A 19,157-nucleotide genomic window follows, 5' to 3' on the forward strand; every position below is an offset into this window, starting at 1 on the left:
TATGTTTCACGCTGAATTGAGAAGAACGAGTGAAAGAGTCAATCACCTGCAGTTTGACAGCAATGACCACAGATGTCAAATCTTTATCCAGCTCCTTCAGCATGACCAGCTTCTTCAGAGTCAGATTGAAGAGCCTGCAAACACAATTCAATCCACAATTCAATACATCAGAACTGGAAACAGCTTTCAATCAATCCGTTAAATCAATTCTAATGGGACTGACGTAGCTTCGCTTTATCATGACAGAATAACAGCACATGAATGAGCACACGTGTGTCGTTTTGGTCTGGTTTCAGAGGGTCGGGTAAGGTTAGCGACTGAATTATTCACAGTTGCTCTCATGGCGGCTTCTGAAGTAGTGTCTCTTCTGACAGGAGCTTTTGCCATACGGATCAATGACAATCTGAAACCGCTATTGACCAAGCGACACACACACACACACACACACACATCCCTTAGACGGATGACGTGCAGTTTTACACGTCAGCATTCAAATTTAATGCATATTTAAATATCAGTCGTGGAACTGTATAAATTAAAGTCACTTCTGTTCAAATTTCAGCATCATCATCTACATGACCTCCATCTCTCAACTATTGCAAAACTACTCACAGTTCAATCTGCTTTTACAGCATGAGGCAGATATTAAAAAGACAGCAAATGCAGAAAGAAAATGAAACATTCTAAAAAAAAAAAAATGAAACATCATCCTTGGAAAGTAAAACAACCAAAAATCTCACAAGACGGACAATATCAGCAGAGTGAAAATGTTTTTTTTTTTTAATTTGTTATATTTAATGTTTAATATACTTAATAATAATAATAATAATAATAATAATAATAATAATAATATTATTACGGCTATTATTTATTATTAGTATTATTAAAAATGTATTTTAAATGTTTTATTTTTTCTATTATTTAGTAAATATGAAACGAGGCGTTTTATTCATATTAGAAACAATGAGTAATTTTTCAGTACAATATACATACATATTGTTCATTGTTGAATATATGTATTTAAACATGTACTCATTTATTTTTAAGACATTTATAAAAAATGAATTATTTTCATTTTTTATTTGTGATTATATGCATTTCTATCTTTTTTAAAATTACTATTTTTATTTTGTTTAGTATTTAATTTTATTATTATTATTATTTTTTTATTAATTTATTTTACTTTATTTTATTTATTTATTCATTTTTTTAATTCAAAAACATTAAACTGATCAAAACTGACAGTAAACATTTATAATGTATTTTTAACATTTGTTTTTAATTAATTAAGTTTTTATTTGTAATTTATTGTCTTGTTTGGAAACAAATTTCCATTTTTATTCAGCAAACATGCATTAAACTGATCAAAAGTGACAGCAAAGACATTTATAATGTTACAAAAGATTTCTGTTTCAAAATGTTTTAATGACGTTATTTTTTTATTCATAACTAATTAATGACTTTATTATTAATTAATGAATTTATTTATAAATTTGAAGATTTATTTATTTAAAGACATTTATGATGTTACAAAAGATTTCGGTTTCAAATAATTTCTTTAAATTAATGAAATTTTATTTTGTATTTGTAATTTTATTCATTATTTAAAATTGCTATTTTTATTTACTTCAGTATTTTTTTTAAAAAATGTTATTAATTTTATTTATTTTTATTTTTGAATTAAAAACATTAAAATGATCACAACTGACAGTAAACATAATGTTACAAAATATTTATATTTCAAAAAATGTGTTTTTAAATAATTAGCTCATTTTTATTTGAGACATATACACTACCGTTCAAAAGTTTGGGGTCAGTAAGACTTGTAATAGTCTTTAAAGTAGTCTCTTATGCTCATCAAGGCTGCATTTATTTGATTAAAAAAAAAAAAAAAACAGTACTATTGCAAAATGTTTTTACAATATAAAATAATGTTTTTTATTTTAACATACTTTAAAATAGAATTTATTCTTGTGATGAAAAGCTGAATTTTTATCAGCTGTTACTCCAGTCTTAAGTGTCACATGATCCTTCAGAAATCATTCTAATATGCGGATTTATTATTAGAATGATCAATGTTGGATAATATCAACAGTTGTGCTGCCAAATATTTTTTGGAACCTGTAATTTTTTTTTTTTTCAGGATTCTTTCATGAATAACAAGTTTAAAAAGTAAAGTGTTTATTCAAAATATAAATATTTTATAACAATGTAAATTATTTATTATTAACTTTTAATAAACTTTTAATTATTGACTTAATACATCCTTGGTGAATAAAAATATTAATTTCTTAAAAAAAAAAAAAAAAAAAAAAAGAAACAATAAAAATGTACTGACCCCAAACTTTTGAACGGTAGTGTGTGTATATATATATATATATATATATATATATATATATATATATATATATATATATATATATACATACATACATACATACATATATATATACATATATATATATATATATATATATATATATATATATATACACACACATACATATATATACACATACATACATACATACATACATACATACACATATATATATATATATATATATATATATATATATATATATATATATAATTAGGGTGATTCTAAAATAATCATATACACTTTATATTAATTTAATCAGATACTACTACATTAATAATAGTACAGTAAACGTTCAGTAAAAGTTACATAAACCGCGTTGAAAATAATTCAAAGCAGCAGTGTTTAACTACATATTTCACAATCAGCGAAGCTTTATTTGAACTGGTTAACTGCAATTAGTTAACCAAACATATGTAGGTCAGTGTGTTTGATTACTGCTTCAGTTCAGTGGACTGTAAAGCTGCTAAACAAACTCGCCGCTAGCATCAGCTCCCGCTACTCACCGGAAACACTAATGCTCTCAAACAGCTACTGAAAACGTTGCTAGTTTGCTACTCTCGGTGTTTCACTCCACAACACTGACGACAGCACAAAAACAGAGGCCAAAACACAACAGCCCGCGGTCACTCGCTCCTCTGCTTGTGCAACGGAAGCGAAATATTGTGACATTAGTGCTTAACGGCAAAGTCAGAAGAATTCATTGTGAAACGTACACTGCAACAAAAGCAAAAAAACACCACAACTGACAGCAGGAGAAGGAGTTCAGGAACAACGGCGGAGGAACTCGAAACCGAAGCTCGATTACTCATCAGGATTATTTCAAAGCGTTTTAAACGCTCGGATAGCAAACGCTGCAGCTAAACAAGCAGACAGGCTTTTTTTAGTGCGACGTGCTTGAGTGGGAACACGACCACAGCAAACTCGATTAATATTAAAGAGCGACATCAGACCGTCAAGGCGAACCGCTTGCATATTCATCCGCGAGCTCTGCGATAAACAGGCTAAATAACTTAAAGACGTGCGTTTCTGCACAACGCAGACCGAACCGCACTGAACACTCGAGCTGCTTTCTTTGATTAATTATGGATGATCCTAACTGCTCCTGTATGTTTGCATTTACAGGACGTGACACCTTCAGCACGAGTTTATCTTCCATAAATCAGGTTATTACAGTCATAAAGCTGGAGATAAAAGCTGCACGGGTTCATAAAGTCTCGTTGGACGGCTACTGCAAGCGGAGCTGATGTTTATAAAGATCTGATGAACTACAAACACAGCTGACCTTCTGAGGATCGACTCCTCTGCTCTAAAGAGTTTAGTTGTGAATGCATTTCTAATGACTGTATTATTTTACACATGCGCCATGCTATATACACTGTTGCTCAAAAGTTTAGGGTTGGTAAGATTAATAGATATATATAGGACTATATTTGTAAAAACAAATAAGACAAAAAAGTATATTCTGCTAACCAAGGCTAAATTTATTTGATAAAAAATGCAGTAAAATCAGTAATATTGTGAAATATTTTTACAAATTAAAATAACTGCTTTCTATTGTAATACATTTTAAAATGTAATTTATTTCTTTGAGCAAAGCTGCATTTTCTGCATCATTACTCCGTTCTTCAGTGTCACATGATCCTTCAGAAATCGTTCTTATATGCCGATTTGCTGCTCAAAAAACATTTCTGATTATTATCAATGTTGAAAACAGTTGCACTGCTGCTTCATAGTTTTTAATACTTTATATTTTTCATATCTGTAACATTATTTATTTTTTTTTTTTTCCAATTCCATTTTTTTTTTTTTTTTTTTTTTTTCCATTTTAATTTTTCTGGACTCCTTTTTATGGTTAAATAATTTTATTAACCAAAAAATCATGTCTAATTAATTAAAATCATAAAACTTAAACAATTTAACATCCTTTTATTAAAGGTTTAACAAAAATGACATATTTATGGCCCTATGAAATGTATTTTTTTCTCACCTTATGTTTTATTGTTAACAAATTCTGGTTTTAGCATGTCTAATTATTTGAATGCATAAAAACAACTTTTATTTATGCTTATTTATGCTTTTATTTATGCCTTGTGAATTTTTTCCCCTCAGAAATTCTGTATTTACATTTTTCTGGTTATCAAATGAAGGCAAATGAAATTAATTTAGTTTATCTTTTAATGAATGAAAATTAAACAAAATTTTATTTTTGGCAAGTAAAGGTGATTTACTATTAAAATTAAAACTAAAACATGAAAGAAACTTATTAATAAAATTTATTAATTTTTCAACAGTAGTAGTAGCAGTATTAAGTACATTCTAAATAATAATTAATAATATATTTCTGGCATAAATGTCATCAAGTTAAACCAAACTTTTATTCAGTTTAATTTGGAATACAGAACATGCAGGATTCATATTTAAATAGTATTTTTGCGGCATAATATTTACGGATACTATACCATATTGCGATTTGATTTAATTTGATGACATACTTTTGATTAATGCTTCCAAATTTGACAAATTCTGTGACATTCCACATTAAACAGTACATTTTATTTTTATGACTAGATGATTCTTTTCCGTGATTTTACTGTCAATCAAATTTAATGATTTAATTTGACTTAATTTAATGCATCCTTGCTGAAAGAAAATAATAATTTCCCTGAACTTTTGAACAGTAGTGTATATGTTTGTTTTTCTGACTGGTCTATCATTAAAGCTCCTGCAGTGTTTCTCCTGAAGGCTGAGCATCTGCTGTCGCACACAGAGGTCAAAGGTCAGAGTCCAGTGATCTACAGGCGTTTGTCAAACTCCCTTCAGCTACAGACAACACATGTCATCCATCATCGCAGCTGTCTGAACGCCTCGTCTCTGTGAGTGTGTGTGTGTTTGTACGGCTTGACAATCTGACGGCGCCGAGACGCGATCTGATCACTCTGAGGCTCTTCGGAGCGCTGAATAAAGCTCTTCACAGGTCTGTGCGACGCTTTCACTCGCTGTCAAAAGACATTAAAGGAACAGCAGAGCAGACGACAGCAGAAACTCGCCGCAGGGTTCGGAGAAAGAAATGCGAAGCTTGTGTTTTTGTTTACGCACTCACGAAAAATCTTCAAAAATAACACTGAAAAGAGCTGTACGGCTGTCAAAACGGCCTGCACGACGACCGCTGGTTTTCTAGGGGAGAACATTCAGGTTATGCACTACAGATGTGATTTAAAAATAGGTAGAAAAATTAAATTAAATAAATAAATAATTCAAAATAAATTAAATAAGACAAAAAGTCAGTAAATAGATACATAAATGGTTCGAATAAATAAACTAGCCAAGACGTCAATAAGTAAATAAATAAGTAAATAAGCATTACTGATGTGATTAAAAAAAAAAATGTAATAATAAGAAAATATTTTAATGTTTTTTAAAGTCTCTTCTGCTCACCAAAACTGCATTTATTTGATCCAAAGTACAGCAAAAACAGTAAAATTGTGAAATATTTTTACTATTTAAAATAACTGTTCTCTATTTAAATATATTTTAAAATGTAATTTAATTTCTGTAAACAAAGCTGAATTTTTAGCATTATTAATCCAGTCTTCAGTGTCACATGATTCTTCAGAAATCATTCTAATATTCTGAAAAAAAAAAAATATATATTATTATCAATATTTAAAACAGTTGAGTACATTTTTTTCAGGATTCAGGATGAATAGAAAGATCCAAAGATCAGCATTTATCTGAAATAAAAAGCTTTTGTAACATTATACACTATCCCATTCAAAAGCTTGGAGTCAGTATAATTGTTTTGGAAAACAAATTATAGAAATTAATACTTTTATTTAGCAAGGATGCTTTAAATTGGTCAAAAGTAATAATAAAGACATTTATAATGTCACAAAAAAATTATATTTCAGACTAATGCTGTGTTTCTGAACTTTCTATTCATCAAAGAAACGTGGAAAATATCTACACAGCTGTTTTCAACATTATAATAATAATAATAATAATAATAATAAATGTTTTTGAGCAGCAAATCAGCATATTACAATGATTTCTGAAGGATCATGTCGAACTGAAGACTAGAGTAATGATGCTAAAATTCAGCTTTGAAATCACAGGAATAAATTACATTTTAAAATATATTCAAATAGAAAAAAGTTATTTTAAATAGTAAAAATATTATTTTTTTTTTTTTTTACAGTTTTTGTAGGGCTGGTGAGCAGAAGAGACTTCTTTAAAAACACTAAAATCTTTTGACGTGTATTGTAAAAATATAAATAAGTAAAAAAAAGTAAAAGAAAAAAAAACAAACAACAAAGAAAAATAAATTTGTTAAAAAGTAAGGAAGTCAAAACAAATAATTCAACAATTTAAAAAATTAAGTAAATTAAGATAATAAATCTATCCGTCTATCCTTCTCTACATATTACATGTGTCTGGAAACACTATTGCTGATTATTAGTCTGTATAAATGTTAATATTTAATGATTATATACTTTTTAAACAGCATGAAACTTGTGATAATGCATGAAACTGGTAATAGCCCAGTTAAATCTTCTAAGGCATGTGTCAAAACCATATTCCTGTAGAAATATTACAGATCACATGCTAACAACTTCACAGAACACCAAGCTGACGGTCAGTAAATGAGGCCTAATGAAGCTTCTTAATGTATTCAGCTCACACACTCCCGCACATCTGACCTTGACAAGGAGGACACGTTTATAAATGTACACACACACACACACACACACACTCCCCAGCGCCTCTCATTACATGACCGATTTTCCATGACCTTCAACACAAGCACAGCTCCTGGAAGGTGATTGGCTCTTTGTTGTCACACATCTGTCTGTGTTTTCATTGCCAGCGTCTCTCGAGTACCTGCTTCCCTCAACACACACCGTCATATTATCTGCTCCTTCACTGACCTGCACCTCTGCTTTCTCTTTCCATCACAACTCAATGTGTTCTAGCCTTTATTGTGCTCTATTCTGTGCGTATTTCGCCCAAATAACTGTCCCAATGCATAAAGAAATGACACAAGTCCTAATGCATAAATAAATCTACAAATAATACATTATAAAACACACAAAAAAAATAAATGGCAGTATAAAGAATTAAAAAAACAAATGTGATATGTTTTAAATACACTACCTGTCAAGTTTTTGAACAGTTGAACACCAGCATTTATTTGATCCAAAGTACAGCAAAAACAGTACAATTTTGAAATATTTTTACTATTTAAAATAACTGTTTTCTATTTGAATATATGTTAAAATGTAAATTATTCCTGTGATTTCAAAGCTGAATTTTTAGCATCATTACTCCATGATCCTTCAGAAATCATTCTAATATTCTGATTTGCCGTTCAAGAAACATTTACAATTATTATTATGTTGAAAACAGCTGAGTAGAATTTTTTTTAGGTTTCTTTGATGAAAAGAAAGTTCAGAAGAACAGCATTTATCTGAAATAGGACAGTTTTGTAACATTACAAATGTCTTTATAATCACTTTTTGTCAATTTAAATCATCCTTGCTAAATAAAGGGGAAATACTTTTAAATAAATCAAAAATGTAAAACATTTTTAAAATGTGGATATATTTATATATGTATTTTTTTTTTCATTTATAGGTGTATAAATGATCATATATATTATATATATATATATATATATATATATAATATAAAATAATTAAATTAATTAATTAATTTATTAAATAAATAAAAATCTAAATTTTATCAATTTTATAAAATATAATTTAAATGCTGCTGTGCACATGTATGTGCCAGATACATAATTAAAAAAACAACTACTACTACTACTAATAATAATAATGTAAAAAATCAAAACATTATTATTGTCATTATTATACCACTATCTAAAATAAAAGTAGTTATATTAAATTTTAAGTTACACTAAATAATATTTAGAAAATAATAATCAATTGTATAAAATATTATATAAAATATTTAATTAGTTAAATACTGCTGTGCAACATTTTCAGCAATATAAATTATGTGCCAGATAAATCATATTTTGAAAAAACAAATAATAATCATTTTAAAAAATCGTACTATTACAGTATATAAAATATAATTCTAAATATTAAATTCTAAGTTCCATTAAATAATATAAAATAATAATGAAAAAATATAAAATGTAATTAGTTTAATCCTGCTGTGCATCATTTTCAACTAAACTGACATCTTATTGTGTATGTGAAAGACAAGTTTCATTACAGGGTTTTATCATGCTGCTCTTTAGTGTGTTTGCTAACAATCTAACAGTAATAATGATCGGTTTGTGTAACGGACATGACCCGAAATCAGCCTAATTACACAGGCTTCCTTAACACTGACTAATCAACTCGACATCCTCACAACCTCCTGACTGCTTCATCCACCGCTCACACACAGCGCGGCTCGAGTGCCGATTAATCGGCGGCAGGGTGTGATTTCCTACTGAAGTCGCATTACGGCGCATTAAAGCGCATCACAGTAACAGACGCCCGTGTTTCTCTGGTCCGATTCAGGCACAATTAAACGCTCAAAGCAAACAAACTGGATAAAGCCCAATCCATTAATCAGCCCGGCGCAGCTGTCCTGAAGCGCTAATCCAAACAGGCCGTTTCCCTCGTGGACCGGCGCTTTGACGGCCGTCCAAAAATCAGAGGCAGTCACTCTCAGCGGTTTGATCCGTTCATCTCAAACAGATCACCAACAGCTCTCCGAACGGCCGCCCACGGCGCGCCGTTTAACCCCCGACCGCGCAGGGTCCCGCGGGTGGATGTGACACGTCGACGTCAGCGCCGCCGCCTCCCACTCACATCCTGATCCCGCGGAAATATCTGCCATCGCTGCCGTTTCCATGGGCCATTTGGTGTTTACTCAAACGTTTCCTGCTGAAATCGCGCCGAAAGCCTCTGCAGACGCGCGGATGTTCCAGGCTGAACCGGAGCGGCGACATCAAACGGCGCCCTGGGGAAATCCAAGCGCTACTGCTAACACCCGACATGCACTACAGACGCAAAACACCCGATCCTCGTGAGGTCCCGGGGAGTCTCTCGCAAGTCCAAATTAGTGACAAATAACACAGTACAGTGTTGTACAGTCATTAGTGTGTGTGTGTGTGTGTGTGTGTGTGTGTGTGTTAACTGCAGGGTTTGAGAGTAACTAACCAGAACTAGCAACTTTATAAATGCTTGTGTTTTGTGTTTGTGCCAGCAAAATAATAGTAATGTGCACGTGCATGTGCCATATTATTTATATATATATATATATATATATATATATATATATATAAAATATCAAAACATTTGTCATTATTATTACAGTACTATCTAAAATAAAATTAGTTTTATTACATTTTAAGTTACACTAAATAATATTTCGAAAATAATAAATCAAAATAATTTTATCAAATATTATATAAAATATATAATCTGTTAAATACCGCTGTGCAACATCAAGTATATATATTATGATTTATTGTGTATGTGCCAGATAAATTATTTATGATCATTATTTTCAACTAAATTGATGTTTTATTGTGTATGCGAAAGATTAATACTTAAAAATACTACTACTACTACTACTACTACTACTAATAATAATAAACAACTGTAAACAGTATAATTAGTTAAATGCTTCTGTGCATCATTTTAACAATATAAATTGTTTTATCTTTGTCAGATACATAATATCAAAATAATAAATTCAAATAAGTTTTCTAAAATATTAGTTAAATGCTGCTGTGCATGATTTTCAACTATATAAATTGTTTTATTATGTATGTGCCAGATAAATAAAAAAACTTATTATTATTATTATTATTATTATTATTATATAAAACAAAAAATATATATTATCATTATTTTAACAGTATTATCTAAAATATAATTAGTTACATTAAATTGTGTTACACTAAATACTATTAAAAATAATAATGAAAACCATTTGATAAAAAATAATTAGTGAATGTGCCAGATAAATCATCATTTAAAAAAACATAAAAATAATAGTAAAAAATAGTAAATCTCATTATTACAGTATTATACAAAATGAAATTAGTTTTATTAAATTATAAGTTGCATTAAATAATATTAAATAATTACCAACATTTTATAAAATATAATTTTCATTTAATCAATTATTATGCATCATTTTCAGCTACATAAACTGACATTTTATTGTGTATATGCAAGACAAATATTTAAAACACTACTACTACTACTAAAATAATAATAATAATTATTATTGTTTTAATAATTATTTTAAATGTATACAATATAATTAGTTAAGTTCTGCTGTGCATCCTTTTTAACAATATTATGATTTCATGTTTTTTTTTATTGTTTCATTGTTTTTATTGTTTTATTGTTATTATTTTTTTTATTTATCTTTTTTCCAGATAAATATAATAATAATAATAATAATAAATAATAATAATAATAATAATTTCAAAACAGTTTAATTAAATATAATTAGTTAAATGCTGCACTGCTGCTGTGCATGATTTTAACAATATAAAAGGAGATTTATTGTTATATTGTTGTACTATCTTTATGCCAGATAACAGCAGTAATAATATAATAACCTATACGAAGCTGAATGAATCTTGTATCTTGGAAAGCAGTGCCGTTGTCCTTAGTGCCGAGGTTGTTATGAGGTCGGGAAATGACTGGAAGCAGGAAATGGAGCTGTCAAAAAGCAGAAGCAACTGGAGACGACAACACTGACTGACTGACTGACTGACTCTCCCGCCTGCTGTGCTCCTCTTTCATCCTCTTTCTCATAGTCATTCACTTCCTGTTCTGTGTTCTGTGTTTTTCTCCTCACACACACAGAGAGCAAACGGCAGCGTTACCCATCAGACGCCCGTCACGTTCATCTGCTGAGATAAACGAGCGCATGTCCATTCACATCTCACCACAACACTCATAACATTTTGGATTGTGAAAAAGCAAACTCTGTCTCTGCAAAACTAAATACACATATTCACCTTTCAAACAACCAATCAGCACGCTCGGACAGACTGCAAACAGCCAATCGCGTGGCTTCCCTGAGGTCTCAGATGAATATTCAGTTCATCAATAGTTGGAGCTTCGCCCTAAGACGCAAATCATCTCCTGTTGTCCTTTAAAACAAAAAGAGCTCATTAAAGACCTACAGGTGAAGCCTCATAAATCATGAGCGAGCTGACAGCATTGTTATAGGTGTGTGTTATATATGCATGCAAATATAATATAAATACATAACTGACTGAACAGAGAAAGCTTTATCCTCATCAGCCTTTCAGATGAGAAAGTGTGTGTGTGTGTGTGTGATTAGTATGCAGGTCACATACTTGCACAGACACAGAGAAACTGCAGGACCAGAACACACTGTTGAAGCTAAACACACACACACACACACGCTCTGGGACTTTCCATTGACTTTCGTTTTTATGCTGAGCTAATGACAGTTTCTATCCTCTAATCCCACACCTACATCAAACGCTCAGACAAACCTTCATTGTATCATATCAGCTTTCGAGTCGTCTAAGACTATTGGCTGTTCTCCACCACACACACATAAACACACACACAGCACTGATTAGAAATGAGAGCAGATGTGATTAGCATGGACTCATTCAGCTGCTCCAGACGGCGTCTGTTCTGTCCTGAAGAGTCAAAACAAAGCTAACGTTTAGGGAAAAATGCATCGATGTACCAGTTTGACAACACACTCAATGCATTGATTATAGAATTTAATAAATCAACTAATTCCTAAAAAAAAAAAAAAAATCCCATTGTGTAACAGAGATTATCTCAGATCATGCAGTACGCTGAGCATGAGAGCTATTGTATGTCATGCACTACCAGTCAAAAGTTTTTTTGATGTTTTTTTTAAAGAGGTTTCTTCTGCTCAGCAAACCTGCATTTATTTGATCCAAAGTACAACAGTAAAATATTTTTACTATTTAAAATAACTCTTTTCTATGTAAATATATTTTAAAATGTAATTTATCCCTGTCATTTCATAGCTGAATTTTTAGCATCATTACTCCAGTCACGTGATCCTTCAGAAATCACTCTAATATTCTGATTTGATGCACAAAAATAATATTATTATATTATAATATTATTATTATTGTTGCTGTAATTTTTCAGGATTCTTTGATGAATAGAAAGTACAGAAGAACAGCATTTATCTGAAATAGAAATATTTTGTGACATTATAAATGTCTTTATCATCCCTTTTGATTAATTTAAAGCACCCTTTCTAAATAAAAGTATTAATTTATACAATTTTCGAAGTGGGAGAGAAAAAAGGGGGTGGGATCGGGAAAGGTCCACAAGCCGGGATTCGAACTCGGGACACCAACAGCGCAACGGCGCTATATGTCGGCACGCTACCCACGAGGCTATTGGCATTGACTTTTTATTTCAGATAAATGCTGATCTTTGGATCTTCATATTCATCAAAGATTCCTAAAAAATGTACTCAACTGTTTTAATGATTGATAATAATAATAAAAATATTTCTTGAGCAGCAAATTAGAATGATTTCTGAAAGATCATGTGACACTATTTCAGCTTTGACTAAATTACATTTTAAAGTATATTCAAATAGAAAGCAGTTGTTTTAAATAGTAAAAATATTCCAAAATATTACTTATTTTGCTGTACTTTGGATCAAATAAATGCAGGTTTAGTGAGCAGAAGAGACTTTTTAAAAAACACTAAAAATCTTTTAGATTTAGTTTAGAAACTTTTGACTGGCAATATAGATTCTGTGTCTGTGTGAAAACTTCAAAAGATCAGATGATTGGAGGCGATTTTGATGAAAATCAGACAAACCGTCTAGGACAAATTCAAAAAAAGTTCAAAAAGTCAAAATGGCGGGAAAATTTTCATTACAGAAGACTCAGCATGACCCAAAGAATCACAAAAAAGAATTTTGTTTCCAGCCCTTATGGTTCAAAAGTTATAAACACAAGTGCAAATTTGGCCTAGAGAGTTTGAGACTCCAAATTTGCAGTGGTTAGTGTTGAGACTGTTCTCTGTCTGTGTGCCAAATTTCATCACTGTCCCCCAAGCAGTTGTACGGGTTGCCACAGGCTATAATGGCGGAGGAAGAGGAAGAACACAACTAACAGATACAAGCACAGAAAACGTCTCTAATTACATAAAATTACACATATATATACACAGCAAAAACAGAAAATGCTTATACATATACACATCATATGATCTGCGTGAAAACTTGTAAAGATCGGACAGAGTTTTTTTTTTTTTTTCACAAAATTCAAAATGGCGGGAAAATATTCATTCCATAAAATGATGGATGAATAAACATGACCCAAGGAATCATTGAAAAGAAGAACTGTTTCTAGCCCTTATGGTTCAGGATTGCACACTAATGCAAATTTGGCCTGTTGGTGGCGCTACAGAGTTTGAGTTAGAGACTCCAAATTTACAGTGGTTAATGTTGAGACTGTCCTCTGCCTGTGTGCCAAATTTCATCACTGTCCCCCAAGCGGTTCTATGTGTTGCCACAGACTTTATTGGCAGAGGAAGAGGAAGAACATGGCGACTAACAGACACAAGCACAGAACACTTCCCTAAGTACATAAAGAATATTAAATTACACACATACAGCAAAAACAGAGAAAATGGTTATACATATACAAATCATATGAACTGTGTGAAAACTTCTAAAGATCAGACAGAGGTCTAAAGACGATCAGAGCCAATTTTGGTGAAAAAGTTTTTTAAAGAAAATTCAAAATGGCGGGAAAAATGTCAGTGCATAAAATGACGGATGATTCAACATGACCCAAAGAATCACAGAAAAGAAGTGCAACTTTGGCCTGTTGGTGGCGCTACAGAGTTTGAGTTAGAGACTCCAAAATTGCAGTGATCAATGTTGAGACTGTCCTCTGTCTGTGTGCCAAATTTTATCACTGTCCCGCAAGCGGTTTTATGGGTTGCCACAGACTTTAATGGCGGAGAAAGAGGAAAAACACGACGACTAACAGCACAACACTAAAACAAGCACAGAAAACTTCCCTAATTACACATATATACAGCAAAAAACAGGGAAAATGCTTATGCACATACTTCCTTTTTACTGTGGAACTAAAAAGGAATGCATTCTGAAAACATTGCCATGTTCTATGTTCATATAATGAAAGACAATGGCATTTGGTGTTGTTTAGAGCCCAACGCTCTTCAAAATATATTTTGTGTTCTGCGAAAGAAAGTCAAACAGGTTTGAAATGACATTAAGGTGAGTAAATGGTGACAGGACTTCAATTTTTGGGTGACCTGTCCCTTTAAGGTATTGATTTAGGATCAATACTAAGACACTGGTGTCACGGCAAAGAGAAAATTTTGTTAGTGAGCCAAACCTACTGTGTGTTTGTGTGTGTGAGATCCAATTTCTTTCCTTAATACAGAGCGAATTGATCCAGTTCCCTCTCATTAGCACTTTAGCTCTGCGCTGGAACCTCAAATACGCACAGAGAGACGAGTTAAACTGTGGTAAATCACCGATCGCCATCACTGAATCCATCACTCCAGAACGAGGAGACACAGGATGTTAAACAAGTGATTTTCACATCAGAGAGATCAATCATGCTGCTCAAACTGCACCTGAAAACAAGCGAGCGCTGCATTTCCCATGAGTCATTTCTCAGGTAGAAAGTCTTTCGACATTTAATGCACATTCCTGGTCTCATTGAGCATGATTCATCACAGCAGGTTTTTCTCAAGAACAATTCTCAGTCCTGGAGACGTCAGGTGGATTGGACTGAATATGATGAAGAAAATATATTTCTAAAACATAAAAAATAGAAAAATACAGATTCTGTATTATTTTTATGTTTTATAAATATATTTGTGTCCAGAAATGTCTGTAGCTACAGTATTTCACAGAAATATATAGATACTCTAATATTTACATATACATAATAAATTAGCATATTATAACGATTTCTGAAGGATCATGCGACACTGAAGACTAGAGTAATGATGCTGAAAATTCAGCTTTGATCACAGGAATAAATTATATTTTAAACTATATTAAAATAGTATATTTTGATTTTGAATTGCAATAATATTTCACACTTTTACTGTATTTTCTATTTTTTGACCAAATAAATGCAGTCTTGATGAGTTCAAACAAGATCAAAAATCTTGTTGATCCCAAATTTATATATTTATATATATTCCAAATTAAAATTAATATTTAGCAAAAAAAACCTGCTTTCATATTGCACAGGCCTTCAATCACAACTAAATCGTGTATTTAAAATAAAGTCAACAGTAATATTTCAACATCAGCCGATTTCATCAGGCAGTGAGCAGGATGTGATGTCATGGAAGATTAAGTATCTAATGGATCTGTCATTCATTTTGCCACTTCCTCTTCCTGTCAGCTCATGCTATCTCTCTCTGGCACATCATGCACTGATGGGCTGATCGGAGAATCTCCTACGGCATCTGATCATCTGCACGAACATCTCAACATCCGATTTACACTCAACAACAGCCAGAATTTTGAAAGAATCAAATGAGTTTGAGACGACATGAGAAAGAGCTAATGATGACATAATTTACATTACAGCTGATAAGACCTCATCATCATCTAATGCTCAGGACAGGTCTGAGATCAGCAGCTCAAGTGTGTCTAAATGACTGAGAAGTGTCTGCAGTGGGTTCGAGTGAAGGTTACAGCCAGAGCTCGGCTGATTGGACCAGAATCACTCTAGTGTGTGTGTGTGTGTTTGAGCCCCACGGGAACAATCAAATGATTCTGCAATTTAGTCGTCATGCTGTGAAGACAATAGGCCTTCAGTCAACCCCTGTGGAGAACAATGTGTGTGTGTGTGTGTGTGTGTGTGTGTGTGTGTATGAGAGAGAAAGAGAGGGAGGTTGACTCGGTTTGTTTACTTCTTTGCGCATGAAAATCAATATGCTCTTGATGCAGATAATTTCTTAGAGCTTTAATTTATTTCTCGGTGTGTGTGCGCGTTTTAGTGGTTAAGGCAAGCAAACCTGGAGATAAAACTCATTTCTTTTAATTTGGGGTTTACTATTACTGTCCAAAGCCATCAGGATTAGGATTTTCAAACAAATCTTACAAATATAGATTGAAGAAAAGGTGCAAATCAAGAGGCCAGAATATCACAAAGAGTAGGGCTGCAACGATTCCTCGATTCTATTCTATTTATTTATTTATTTATTTTATTTTGCCGTGTCGAATAATCAGCAAAATACTGGAAGTGGAGCATTCCACATATTAAACTCATTTAAAAATCATGCTGCTATTAAGAATTTATGCAATAAATGCTGCTCCACAAACTGTTATCATTTACATGCATGGAGCGTCTCAAACTCCATCTCTGCATGTTGTTGCGAGTTTGGGTTTATTATAACGTTCATCTGGAAACGCAATGTGCGCTATTTCATCAGATTTGTAAGGCAAATCATTTATAAACCTACGCAAACACAGGAGAATACATCAGTATCTTTCTCAATATGCTCACTGTTCATCGCCATTTCAAAATAAAAGTTTAAACCCTCACTCTGAGATGACATGTTCTGATGTCCACATATTCAAGAAATTACAATGTCTGTAGCTTTTCTATCATAAAGAAATGATCAAATATTAAAGATTAAGTGGACATTTGAATTAAACGTTGTTGAGCCAATATTAAATGAGGATTAGATCATGCGGTAAAGTGTAAAATCATCAGGCTTTTGTTATAGTGCGTAATGCACATTAGCTCTATTAGTTTATGATTCATTACGCATTTTAAGTTTTGTTCAATAAAACCATGATTACTTGCTTCTGATACTTTATTTAAACTAATTCTTATTGCCTCATTGCTCTTTTACAGGTATTATAAGTCATTTTAAAAAATATATAATTATCCAATTACTCGATTAATCTGCAGAATAAGCGACAGATTACTCAGTTGCCAAAATAATCGTTAGTGACAGCCCTAGACTTAAGGGTCCAGGATAGCAACTATGAGTGTGCCATATTGATTAAAAAAAAAAATTGGCTAGTTTGGGCCTGTCATGAATAAATAAACATTTAACAGTAGGTGGTGGCGAGTCCCTGTATTAATGAGTGACTCATTGAATCATTCATTCAGACGATTCGTTCAAAATGGCTGATTCATTAATAAACGGAGCAAGAATCATGAATCACTGACTCAAATTATTCATTCAATAGCAGATTCATTCAGGAACAAAACACCCAGTGTTGCCAAGTCTGCGATTTTCCCACAGAATTGGGGTACTTTAACACTGTTGGTGCAGGTTGTTTTTCATGTCTGTGGGTTTAAGTGACCCCATAACATGATATTTATCCCCTGAAATTAATGTTACCAGGGCAATCCTGCCAAAAACACAGATTTTACTCCTTAGAACGCAATTTTTACTGGGGGACCCCAATCAAAACACGATTGTTTTGAGTAGCAATTGGGCGGGTTTTGTTGTGAAAACCTGGCAACCCTGAAAACACCACAGCATTGCTCTGAGACAAGCAAATATTCTGTTCTGGCTTAGTTTGGAAAGATTTTCATTGGCAAAACAGAAAAAAAACAGACAGTACTGTGTCTAAAATGTAGTCGATTCTTGTTTGTTAAACTGATGTATAAAATCAATATCACTTGCCCTTTTTGCGCTCGCACGTTGATTTTTTATAAAATGGCACTCTTTGTTTGTGATAGTATCATGTCTTCATAAATATTTACAAAAAAACAACAAAAGAAAACATACAGGGTTGTGAAATAAGTTTTGGAAGCAAAAAATATTGCTTTCACAACTTATTTTAATAAGCTTCATTAAGCAGTGAATGCTTTTAGACTCCGAAAACCTATTTTTGTTTGTTTTTGTGCAGACTGAGTGACGTCACTCTATAATGTGAGCTTGCATATCGTTAAATCAACAATTATGATATTACTGTAGATGATAAACATCTCACTACTACCATTACTACTAGAAACCACAGAAAACACCCAAATTGTCCTAGCACTCACCAAAACACCATAGCAAGCATCCAGCAAAGCTGAGGACTTCTTTATTGACTACCAAAGGAAGATGGTGGGAGTGTTTGGTGCCGCAGAGATTAAACGCTTCACATTTAATAAGCTAACAAACCAAAAACCAGTGAAGAGTCTCATTTTCTGATCATCCTGATGTCCTGCGTCTCTCTTCATTGTATTTTCCAGACACAATCTTTCGTTCTCTGTCTCGCGGTGGGTCTGTCCCACCTAATAAAACCACTGGCCACAATCCAGCTTTTGCAAAACCATCTCTGTCTTTGTCTCTCCCCCACACACACGCCATGACTCTTTTCTGAAAGGCTGCAACTCATAGCAAACTCCTCCAACTCTTTCTGGTAACATGCCGTGTATGTGTGTGTGCTCACAGTGAAGAAAAATCACTAATGAGATCTCATTATCATTCCATTTTTTAAATATAACATATAATTAGCAAATAGAGAGTTTGTTGAAGTCTCCAGTCGCTCGAGTGTTAAAATACAGCAGTAACCTCGAATGTCTCTTCTCTCGAGCTTCAGAAGACATCACAGTGTCTCAAACTGGACTGATACTCTGCAATCAAAACATCTCAATGTGAACTTGAACACTTCTCGTCAAATCATCTGAGCTGCTTCACATGCATTTTAGAGCTCGACAGTCTTACTGGATGTCAATTACTGACAGATTTGGGTCTATTTATATTTCTAAGAAATCGCAGGAGAAACATCTGAGATC

The 19,157-nt window shown here is 32.4% G+C and overlaps 1 protein-coding gene across 4 annotated transcripts in view; it reads right to left on the bottom strand.

The window, feature by feature from the left end:
* LOC127167911 (phosphofurin acidic cluster sorting protein 1) overlaps positions 1-19,157 on the bottom strand; it is a 64,023-nt gene that overhangs the window by 23,114 nt on the left and 21,752 nt on the right. For all 4 annotated transcript variants that reach the window (XM_051114325.1, XM_051114323.1, XM_051114324.1 and 1 more), the window contains exon 2: positions 47-134. In XM_051114325.1, coding sequence (XP_050970282.1) covers positions 47-134 — 88 coding nt within the window. The remainder of the gene's footprint in view (positions 1-46; positions 135-19,157) is intronic.

This window comes from Labeo rohita, chromosome 7, assembly GCF_022985175.1.
Source record: "Labeo rohita strain BAU-BD-2019 chromosome 7, IGBB_LRoh.1.0, whole genome shotgun sequence".
Classification (NCBI taxonomy): Eukaryota; Metazoa; Chordata; class Actinopteri; order Cypriniformes; family Cyprinidae; genus Labeo; species Labeo rohita.